The sequence below is a fragment of the Lepisma saccharinum genome, chromosome 10, assembly GCF_977018435.1.
Source record: "Lepisma saccharinum chromosome 10, izLepSacc3.1, whole genome shotgun sequence".
NCBI lineage: Eukaryota > Metazoa > Arthropoda > Insecta > Zygentoma > Lepismatidae > Lepisma > Lepisma saccharinum.
This window is the reverse complement of record NC_139238.1, coordinates 53,965,131-53,977,599: the sequence shown is the minus strand read 5'-3', so window position 1 is coordinate 53,977,599 and position 12,469 is coordinate 53,965,131. Positions and strand designations below refer to the sequence as shown.

Genomic DNA, 12,469 nt, shown 5'->3' with positions numbered 1-12,469 from the left:
CATAGCAAACTAATAGAGTGAAACAGTTAGGAGAAACATTAAATTTCGGATCCCAAGAAAGAAAAAAAGGAAAGTCGATTATGTGTTATGTGCAGGCAAAAATAAGCAATACATATAAACAAAGTAAGAAACGAGACATCCATGAAATGACAGTTACATTGTTCGTCCACCTACATTTAGGTAGAAAATTGACAGATATTTTTGAGTTGTAATAATACGTACATACACTGTGTACAAGCAGGATAGCATACCTGTCCTGGATTGACGTTTACCACGTGATTGTAGGTGCCCAACTTTCGGCTGAGCAGTTCCTCGTACGTTAGGTTAAACGTCACTTTGCTTCGAGGCTCCATGTTGAGGGACACAGAAAACACCCCCGTGTTTCTAGGGCTGAAAAAAATACATATACAAACGAGTGAGTCAGAGAAATTATCATCTAGCACACTAACGAAGACTATACATATGTTATGTCAACATGAAGTTATTCTATTGGGTTATCAGAAGCAATTTCTTTTTTGCCCAAACTTTAGCATGAAGTATCAACGTAACACACATTTTCCAAATTTTGTATGGTTTCAGTAGCAGGTTAATTTCGTTCTACTTTGCATACAAGTAAAAGTGAGTATTGTTGCGTTGAATTTCTCAAAATTACTCTGTAGAATCTACAGAGTTGAATGAGGAGGAGTGGTGTGCAAAGGTAGCCTACTTGTCTGATATTTTTCGCCATTTAAATTACCTAAATGAGAGTATACAAGGAAAGCAAGAAACGTGCTGACGTCAACTCATAAACTCAACGGCTTCTTAAAAAACCTTGGAATATTGAAATCACATGTGGAGAAGAAAAATCTTAAGATGTTTCCTCTGACTTTCGAGGCAGATCCGCAGGGGAATATTACGTCGCAACTCATTTTAAATCACCTCATGGCCTCTTCAGAATAACATGGCACAATATTTTCCCTCCATCATTGTCGAAAATTATGAGTGAGTGCGCAATCCTTATGCTATGCCCCCAGAATCAACCACCGAACTTTCTCTGGAGAAAGAAGAGCAGTTCGCAGAACTTCAGACAGACCGAACACTTCAACTGAAATATGGTGAACTACCACTTTCAAGTTAGCAAAGAATGAGTACCCTGCAATAACAGCGGAGGCAGTTAATACCCTGTTATATTTTTCAACCACCTACTTGTCCGAACTGGGCTTTTCGGCACTAACAATTAACAAACATCAAAAACAAAAAGCGGGAGAGACGTCTCTCAGTTGAACAGGAAATGCGTATGTGTTTGTCTTCAATTCCACCACGAATTGAACCTTTGTGTAAGAAGCAACAAGTTCAAGTGTTTCATTAATAATTCAAATGTTTTTCTTTAAGTCTTTAGCTTAACTGCTAGCAAATACATCAACTGTAAAATAAGTTAATTTCTTGATTATTATTTTAATTTATATTGAATATTATTCACTTTTTCTTTGCGTAACAGTAAATATTGTGTTAGTGAGTGAAATTATCTTAATAACTTTTATTACCAGAAATATCACAAAGTCTGCGAAGTTTTGCGGCACACCTGGAGATTCTCGTTCACACACGTTGGGAACCACTGTTGTAGATGTTGAGTGCCATTTTTCTTTTACAAAAGTACTTAATTTTAGGCCCTTATTGCTTCTTAGGATTTACGTAAGCAATTAGTACTCAACTTTAATAGAGACCATGAAACAATAAAATGCATTTCGTTTTCAGATCCAGTCTTCGTTAACACTTTACTGCAATAAACTAAAATAAATAAATTGAAGTTTGAATCCCAATGCTACTGTTTTTCAGAAGTTACTTTTCATTGGTATTATTCTTATGTGAGTAATCGCAGCTATTGTGTAACACTCTCATCTCATCGTCTACGTGTTGTTTCTGGTGGAATCGAATAAGTTATTTTATTGTTCACCATTAATGCTACAAATGCACTCTCGTTTCCAAATGATGTAACTATTACGTTGACGAAATCTCTCTCTATATAAAAATGGATGTATGTGTGTATGTATGTGTGTATACTGTATATGTTTGTTCCGGCATAATTCCCGAACGCCTGGAACGATTTCAACCAAACTTGGAACACGTATCACTTGCAATCTCGAAAGAAATACTGTGGGGGTAAGACACCCCTGGCACCCCTAGAGGTGTGTGTGGGAAGGGGGTGACATGTAACAATAATCGAAAATGACCGATATTAGTGTGGAATCCAAAGTTTTCGAGGTGTCTAAGATGAAGAGTGACTCTCCCAATGCCGTTCAACTCCAAGACACCACTGGCAACCCTAGAGGTGGGGGTGAGAAGGAGGTGACATGCAAAACAACCGATATTAGTGTAGAATCCATAGTTTTCGGGGTTGATAAGATGAATAGTGACACTCCCAATGCCGTTCAACTCCAAGACACCTCTGGCACCCCTATGGGTGGGGTGGGAAGGGAGTGACGTGTAAAACGGCCGATATTAGTGTGGAATCCATAGTTTTCTGGGTCGCTAAGATGAATAGTGACACTCCCAATTCCATTCAACTCCAAAACATCCCTGGTACCTCTAGGGGGGTGGGAAGGGGGTGACATGTAAGATAACCTATATTAGTGTGGAATCCATAGTTTCGGGGTCGCTAAGATGAATAGTGACACTCCTAATACCGTTCAACTTCAAGACACCTCTGGCACCCCTAGGGGGGACAAGGGGATGACATGTAAAACGACCAATATTAGTGTGGAATCCATAGTTTTCGAAGTCGCTAAGATGAATAGTGACACTCCAAATGCCGTCCAATTTATTTATTCTTGCTCTTGGAGGTGGAACTAAAAATGGTGTTCATAAATTGTTGTTAAATTTATATTATAGTGAATTTGTAAAATATATTACTTTATAATTTGTATACTGTACTTATACTTTTAAATACCTGTAAATAAAATTAGTTACATTTTACGCTATAGTTAGAATTCATTATACATCCGGGCAACGCCGGGTAATCAGCTAGTTATTCTATAAAATAGACTCAGATACAGTAAGGTTGTTCGCTTTATATCCGACCATTTTTGACTCACCTTAATAGATACCGCGCCGCTACCACCGATTATGTTCTATTGGACCCCCAGCATTGTGGACTATCGCCCGGCATCGCAGTTTCCATTGCAGCAAGCTCCGAAGCAGGACAGGCATGAGAATTCTGTCCCACTCCTCCCAGGGTACGCGGCGGCGATGTTGAAGACGTCGTTTCGACAGTCCAAATGCGCAAAACTCCATTGGACTGGCATCTGCGCTTTTCACAGGAATGTCTTCAAACGGAATGACACGAATTCCTAATTCCTCTGCCATTTCCTGATAAAAACGTAGTGATGTTCTGGCGGTATGACTCGAAGCATTGTCCATATGGATCATCACCTGGTTCGCGTCCATTCCATACAATTGTGGGATGTCTCTCCGATAGATAGGTGTCAGAATGGAGTCTTGGAACTATCTGCCATTCACCTTCACGTTTTTGTGCACCTTGCGTTTTATCAACTTACCCTCATATCCGAATCCCGTCACAACCATAAAGCCACAAGGGAAACTTTCCCTGCACTGACGAACAAAGTTGCTGCGCCCCTTGCCGTCAATGTCACGGTATGTGATCGCTCGAATGTGACCACCAGCAGTGAGATGGACATATGATTCATCCATTGTGACAACTTTCTTCGATTTGGAACCCGCCAGGTACTTTTCATACAGTTTCCTTCAGTTCGTCTAACGTTCGGCAATATGACGTGGTAGAAGGTGGTGTACACTGGCCTTCCGCACACACTTCAACCTGAGGCGCTTGCGAATTGTTTTGTTCACAGTTGACGGTGCGAGGTGAAATCTGTGGGCCATATCACGTTGAGTCGGGGGATTTTCTTGGCACGCCAATCGACTGATCCCCCTTCACACTACGGGTGACACTTTGCTTGCAGCCCTTCTCCTGGTGGTTTTCGTGGGTGAATGCAGGCCCGTAGCCAGGAATTCTTAGTAGGGGGGGCAAAGTCAATCACAAAGGGGGCAAATTTTTAATATATTGTGTCGCATTGGCAGATATAGCAGGGTGCACTTGCCCCCCCCCCCAAAGCTATAAGTAACAGGAAAGGGATGATACCTTGAAACTCCAACGAACAAAAAAAGTTCGAGCAACATCAAAAAGGTGTATTTCGAGAATGACCTTTCCGGGCTGCCAAAGAATACAAAGATAAAGTCTAGTCGGGACTGTATCTATTTGATATTTACAGGTCGATAATGTTAATAGACGATTAATATGTACCAACAGCTTTGAGTTTCTCTGTAGAGCTGATTAAGGGAGCTTTTTACAAATCGTTCTTCATAATGTCTCCCTCTAGTTTCCAGTATGCAAGATTTTTACGCACAAAGGAATCTAATGAGAATCCAACTACAAATTTTGTCGCTTTTTAACCAAAATAATAAATGTGAAACACTATCACATTTTCATCATGTTTGATACTAACTAAGCTGTCCTACATCTTTCACCAGCCAACCTCTAGGGTGGGATGGTTACACAACGCACTACGAAGCCAAGGGTCCCAGTTTTGAGCCTGGGCATGAGTGTTCTTTGTGAGGAGAGGCGCAACCACTGGCGTACGCTACAGCCCCCTCATAAATTTTGAAAAATTGACATTTTCAAGTAAAAGCACCATAAACTCTGGAAAAACCAGAGCGATAAATTCAAGCCCTATAAAATTATCCCCAGGTGACATTTTTGAGAGTGGAAAGTTGTAAATATACGATATATCTTATTGTGTATGCCGCCAACTAGAAAGCAGTCAGGGATGCCAAATTTTGAAAAACATTGGGTTCTTATAAGTTTCAAAAATCTCAAATTCTCCCATCCACGTATTATGATATTAATACGCACCATACTCGCTATTTAAAAATATTATTTATTGATTTTAATACGAAAATATATAACAATAACAAATATAATAATAATAACACGACAAATTCTTAGCTGAAATATGTTCCCACGGACCCCTATAAGTTTGCGTCACTGAAAGCATCCACCTATACAATTCCAGCCCCTCCAGAAAAAAAAATCCTGCGTACGCCAGTGGACGTAACCAAGAATTTTTGTCTGGAGGGGGCCAGTACCAGGACAAACTTGCAAATAATAATAATTTTAATATAGTGGTGGTAGTAGTAGTTATAATAGTAGCATCAAAGATGTTATTAAAAATCGCGCAAGAAGGGGTTAGAAGTCGGTGCTAAAGCATTTGTGATGGAACAAATGATTTGGAAATATTTTTCCAACACGTTCAATTTCACATTAGCTAATACTGGAAAACAAGCACACAACTGTATTTTTGAAAGACACAAAATGCGTGATGAACATAATCCTATTTGTACATATGACATGTATTACTTTCACGTAAAACATATATTTTATTCATGCAACATGGTACGACGTAAAATAAGAAAATACATAAGTATGCAACATGTTAAAGCTAAATTGTGTATGCATTCAAAGTTTCTTTAATATATACAGTATATTATTTATGAGAATACATTAAATACACATAATTAATTTATCCGCCTCATAACAAGTCAACAGTAAAAATAATACAAATTTTGTCTCTTTTTCCTCAAAAGAATTATTCGTGCATTTGAATCAAAACTATTTATCAGCAACAGTCTGAAGTAGCTACATATTTGATCTTATGTCTCTCTCGGGTAAATTAAGAATGCATTATAGAAAACAATCATATTGGGATCGATGAGAGCAAGAATATTTTTAGATCCAAATTTTTCAAACTGAAAACATATTGACTCATTAGGGTGCAAATAATTTCACAGGGCACCATGGCACTTTCTTTAAAACATTTTTTATTTCATTTTGACCGTTTTGGCCCCATAGCTATGGCTCTGAACTTGGACTATAACAATAGCAGATATTGCGAGCGAAGCGAGCAAGAAAATTTTATGAAAATTTGAAACCAATGGGGGCAATTGACCCTCTGTGTCCCCCCTGCAAGTTCCCTTGCCCGTCTGGAAGAAAAAACTAATTCCATCTTGAATATCCATTTGTCCTACTATTCTAAGATTCTGCTAGTCTTGTTTTTTTACTTAAATGTTTGCCCCCCTAGAATGGACTTCCGTTCAAGGTTGGGGGGACAATACCCCCTGCCCCCTGTGGTTGCGGCACTGTTTGTGAGTGCCTCTTCATCAATTTCACGTCATCACTCATTGTCGCGATTAGCTAGAAGTGGCAGAAAAGCAACGCTAAGTAACAAAAATTTAATATCCATTCCCTCTCTCTACTGCATGAATCACTATTACCAAATGGTAGACTTGGGAAACAAAAAATTAAGTAGTTCAAACTTCATACCAACACATCCAAGAAAAACATTCAAACACATTAGGCACCTTTAATATAAGACTTCTCAAAATGTCATAACTGTTCTAGATACTGAAAATTACTAAATAATTTCCCGAAGTCTGAATCAGGCAGGGATTCCCCGCCCCCCCCCCCCAATCCTAATATGACATTATTAGGAATCACAAAATCAATAAGTGTCTGTTAAGTTGCTACAGTAATACAGGATATAATTGTAAAGATTAGTGAGAATACCAGGTTGGATTGTGTTCTGTATATTTCACAGGGGGGGCAAAGCAGGCTCTCAGGGGGGGCAGTTGCCCCCCCTGCCCCCCCTCTAGCTACGGGCCTGGGTGAATGTTTCGCAAGGAGAGCCTGTTGTGTGTAACGAGCCACAATAGCTTTCGCAGTAGTCACCCCGAGTGTTAATCCATTCTCCCGACACTGTTTCACAATGCGTACGTATGAAAACTTAGCATGGAAAAAGGCCATTACGTAACCCTCCCAATACCGGTTGATTTTCGGCGCCATTTAATAACATTCACAACCAACACTCACGCACCTACAAGGTCAGACACAACACTGCTCCCGCCAGCAGACCCATAGTTCCAGCATGATACGCCAGGTGGCAGCACCGAATCGAAAATGGTCGGATATAAAGAAAACAACCTTTGTATTACTATTGAATATACAAACATCGATTGCATAGAACGTGACGCAAATAGCCTTGGAATTAATGCTAGTAAATCATGTTACACAATTATTGGAAATATTTACATTAATAGGTCTTGTAAGCTCGGCAACTAGATATAAAGCAACAATTGTTACTAACCCGTCACTTTCTATCTTTGCATTCTAACAAGAAAATATTGAAAAACATTGGAATGCTTCTGCACGATTTACGTTAGATAGCGTATAAATTGACATATTGAAATCAGATATTTGATGAAAATTAAAACTATAAAGAGCTTTAAAGTATTCGCTTTTTGTTCTGTTTCTATGTTTTGTGTAGAACCTCTCTTTTTGTGTGTATTATCTTCCGTCATAAATAATATACCTTTGGAGAAAAACAAATAAAGTAGAATGCTTTTTCTAACCTAGTTATCGTGCATTTGCTAAGACTATTAAGAAGATAGTCACTTTGAAAATAATTTCAATAAATTGGAGGAAATTTAAAGATTTTTACGTATTCATAAATTATTCATACATCACTGGCAATTAATAATTTAATGATCAGAGACGTGCTCGAAAATAGTGGGTTCGATTTATAATATTCCAGCTTTAGCCGAGTTTTTCTAAAAGAAAGTATCGAATTGAAAATGCACAACAGTTATAGAGTGATACTATATACAGTTCCGAAATTTTAGTGAAAACAAAATGTAAACAGAAATTATAGCTAGACGTACCAATGTAATGGTAATGGAAAGACATCTTAAAAGGAGAAACATACAGTTCCGGTGCATTGAGAATGCCCACCATGCCCTAATTTGTGTTCAAAATGTGTATAAAGTATTTGATTGATTACACTAAGTAACTTTCGTCCCTGAACGTGAACATACCTGACCCCAATGTGAGCTGCCGTTTGCCCTGCAGTCACCGCTGACTGGTAATCCTTATGTGCAGCTCGCTTCTCCTTCACATAGCCCTCGAACACTTTTCCTTGTACTTCTCTGCAAACAAAAGAAGTTCACATTTATGCACATACACAAATGCAACGGATTAATATGAAATTCTTACAATGACATTTGACCTTTAAATATTTTTTAGTGTGATTCGGATTCAATACACCAAAGATTTACGCAAATGCCAAGACATGACGGCCTGGTCATTGTTTTCTTTAGTAATTTAAATATTTCTGTTTTTCTATTTAGAGCTACTATGGAGAAAATCTTAAAGGTTTATTAAATTCTAAAATTTGGTTGTTAGGAGACAGATATTATTATCTAAAATTTTACGATCTTCTAGTCGTGAAACTTATTTGTATATGAATTTTTGTTATTTGGCGGAGCTGTTCCATCACAATGGCTAATCGTGACGATGAGGATTTGTAATGAATACTTGAAATTGATTCAAGGACACTCAATAGAACACGCATATCCTACCCGGGATGAGACTCGAACCAAGGCGAGATCTATAGTGAACAGAGCCTTATTTCTTTGAGATTTTGAGTTTTGTTTTAACAACCAGTTTTATGCACAGGTAATTGGGACTAGACCTACAGTTTAAAGTGGGATTCGAATCACAATGTGCCTCCACCGGGTGTCGAGCCAGGACGAAAACTTATTTCTACATGTATAAGTAATTAAGACCCACATTCCACAAGGTCGTTATTCTTGGCAAGGAAATGGCATCCCTGGTAGAGGTTTTCCCAGCATTAGTGCAGAAGCTTTGGCAGTATTCTAGTTTCATCACACTTCTACAAGATTTGAAGTATTTCCTTCTCTATAATGTCCAATTATTAATCTTTTACTTGTTTCCAGTGCAGTATTTTGTTTTGTTGTTCAAAGAGGGTCTCTGGACCCTTACGTTTGTACCTTTAAGTTTGTACAAAAGCATAGGATTGATTTAGTACTACGTCGAAAGCTCTTTGGGCAATGTCAAATTGCACAGAACAGACATTTTCTTGTTACAGTAGTTTAGAAGTCTTGTATCTCGACTACAACCCAGTCATAGTTATTTTCGACATACTTTTTCAAATTGTTTTATTATGATTGTTATTTACATAAAATAAGGCCGTACTCCAGGATTCAAATTAGGTATCCGAAGACGCTAATGTAAAAAAAAAAAAAAAAAGTAAAGTGCGCCCCTGTGCATAGCACCACGCCATGAAGGCTTATAGGGGGTGTGGGGGTAACGCCCCACACTTTCTTGATCCGGTCGTGAGTGGGGGTGATGTGATCAGCATCACGCCCCTGACCGCCTTTACCCCCCAGGGTTTCCCCCAGGTACCCATGTTATTCGACGCTGGGTGGGCGCCGGGGCCGCTTTCACCGTTAGAAAAGTTCCCGGATTTGAACCGGCCGGGGATCGAACCCGGGACCTTTAGCATGGTAGTCAGACGCGTTACCGACTGAGCCACCGCGGCCGAAGACGCTAATGTATGAATTGGAATCCGAATTTTGATATTCATATAAGAAAAATTTAAGTCAGACATCTGAATGAAAATTCAGAGCCACGCAAAACTATATAACATTATTTTCTTTATTTGTATTTGGTCCTGAACATATTTATCTATTATTTTCCATGACAAATTACATGCATTTTGAGAAAACAACTAAATTCGAATGTTTTCACTAACTTTTACAAACTTTTGTTACATAGTATTTCAAAGACAACAGATCCGTTGACAAACCAATTCAACACAGATAAGATCAGCAGAAGCGACAAAAGACAATAAACCTTTAAATATTATACGTATGTCAATAGAAATGCAATTATTTCAGATTCAATTGATATAATTTTAATGTTTTATTTGTTTTAAATTGAAGCTTAAGTTGCAATCAATGAGTAGAAACAAGACTGGACTTCCAAATTGATATTCTCTTATTTCAAGCCATAGCACTTAACATGTGCGTTTTAACATAATTAAATTTAATGACTACGTTTTACTAGAAATTTCAGCGAAAAATGCAGCCAATCAGGACTCGAAACCAGGTTTCTGACATGCCATGACATTGCTCTACCAACTTTACTACTGCTTCCTCTGTTTTTAACTATGTTGAATAGTCTATGTCAGTGTTACTGCAACGGGATCTGCTGCTTTCGAATCCGACTGCCGTGGAGGTGCATATTACTAAATAATTTAGCACACACATCTGTGCTAGATTCTAAGGTACGCTTTTAGTGTTTGGATTTTATACTGGAAATATAGTTAAACAAGATGTAAAGTTAACTAAACTCTAGGATGTGACAATCATTTTTAGGAGTAAAATCTATGAAGTTGATTTTCGTTAACTGATCTTCGCCAATGCATCGAATTTCTTATCTCCGACTTTATTTGAATCTTTATGTCCATTATATTGCCACAGTGCATATTGGTTCCAAACCCATACAAACGTGCTGGAATTTGCTTTTTCAAAATTGATCTAAATATGCCAAAGAAGCTGGTGCCCATGGCGCAGTGGTAGCGTCATTGCCTTGTAATCAAGGGGTCCCGGGTTCGATACCCGGTGGAGGCACAAGTGGTTCGGATCCCACTTTAAACTGTAGGTCCAGTCCCGATTAGCCTTACTGTGCATAAAGTGGACTTAAAACAGCAACTCAAACCAAAAAACCAAGGCCAAAGAAGCTGGGGATGATGGCTATCTCACACGTCTCTCTCTCTCTCTCTCTCTCTCTCTCTTTCTTCTCTCTCTCTTTCTCTCTTTCTTCTCTCTCTCTCTCTTTCTCTCTCTTTCTCTCCCTCTCTCTCTCGCTGTCTGTCTGTATGTCACTCGCTCTCGCTCTCTCTCTCTCTCTCGCCCCCTCTGTCTCTCTCTTGCATTAATTCATGTGCTTCTCCAGATGGATTTCGCCATAAGGAAGCAGGTGTGTGACAGAGCCAATAAAATATCAGGAGTAGTGTAATTGGTGGTATTTTTGGGACCACTTATAGGTGTAGAAAAGAAGAGGTTATTTGATTAAACAGCCCGATTTGCCTAAACTTAAAATTATGGCAAGATGCTCTTATTCCCCAATTCTTCAAGTGTGATATGCTCTTAATCCCCAAGAATTTTGAATCCTAGTGTAGAAAAGAAGAACCTTCAATATACAGATTTGCCTACACTTAAAACAATGTCAAGGGGGGGGCATATGCCCCAATCGGCCATGTGTGTTCATATTTAAATCTAAAGAATTTTGAGGCCCTAGTGTACAAATGAAGAAGCCTCAACAGACAGATTTGCCCAAGTGTGTAAAAGCTACATCTCTCAGTTTGTTGTCCATAAGCTTGTCAAAAATATGCCCCTCTTGTTATTGTTTTGGCTACACTTAAAACTAGGTCAAAAATGTTTATATTCTCATGCTCTTCAACTTACAGATCAATACAATAGGACAAGGTCAGGCTGCAAATTGTTTCATGTTCTTTCTAATCTTTGATCAGTTTCATGTCCCGGCCAGCAATAAATTATGCACGCCTGGGAGATTTAATGTGCTTGCATGCATGAGATAAAATCTATACTGTGCCCTTTCAGGGAAAATTCCCCATACATGCCATCATGTTATTGACTCCAAGGGAAATTCTTAGTAAAAAGAACATTGGCCTCTTGCATGTTGTCATATATGCCTGAATTGGATTCAGGTTTTGCCCTGTTCTGATAATATATACAGGAGTGGGACTTACAGAATATTCATTGCACAGTTCAAAGTCCAACTTTGAATTGTATTTAGTTGATATACAGCTCATAACTCCTGGGTTCTGATATTCAATATGTATTGCATGTGGACATAGTCCCATGGCTTATATGCTTTATAATCAAAGGCTTCTGGGTTTAAGACCTCTCTATGGAGAAGTGCTAGTCTTGTTGCCTTGTAATCAAGAGGCCCCCAGGTCTGAAACCTGGTAGAGTGTGTGGGCCTCCCCTGATGGCAAAGTGTTGGTATTATTGCCTTGTAATCAAGAGGCTCTGGGTTTGAACCCTGGTAAAATGTGTAAGATTGAAATACATGTGGCAGAATAATATCCCCACATGTGATATTTTGAGAATATTTACTGCTAGCTGATATACAGCTGAGGTTTGAAACCTGGTAAAGTGTGTTGTACAACAGCATAAAAGAGCAAAACTATTTTATATTGGGGATCACCAGAGCCTAGTTATTGCTGTTGTTTGGGTATAAAAGCATCAGCTCAGCCACTAATTGCTGTTATAATTGTTTTGGCATATTGTCCATAGTTCTGTTTTTTTGGACCAATAAATTTTATATAAACAAACAAAAATGCCAAATCAAAAATATTGCAATCAGTGTAATAAAAATATATCTAGTTCTAATTGGTCTAGGCATCACCATATTTGTGACCCTAAGAAATGCAGAAAGGCTACAAAAATGTGTCCAAGATGCCATAAAATATTAAGCAAGGCTTATTACAAATGGCATAAGTGTACTTGTTATGAACAGTCATCAACATTGCCC

At 38.5% G+C, this 12,469-nt stretch overlaps 1 protein-coding gene across 1 annotated transcript in view; it reads right to left on the bottom strand.

The window, feature by feature from the left end:
* LOC145994357 (inter-alpha-trypsin inhibitor heavy chain H4-like) overlaps positions 1–12,469 on the bottom strand; it is a 99,860-nt gene that overhangs the window by 66,021 nt on the left and 21,370 nt on the right. Inside the window, exons 3-4 of the mRNA XM_083130473.1 lie at positions 7,921–8,031; positions 252–390 (exon numbers count right to left, since the gene is read on the bottom strand). Of these exons, the coding sequence (XP_082986599.1) occupies positions 252–390; positions 7,921–8,031 (250 nt within the window). The remainder of the gene's footprint in view (positions 1–251; positions 391–7,920; positions 8,032–12,469) is intronic.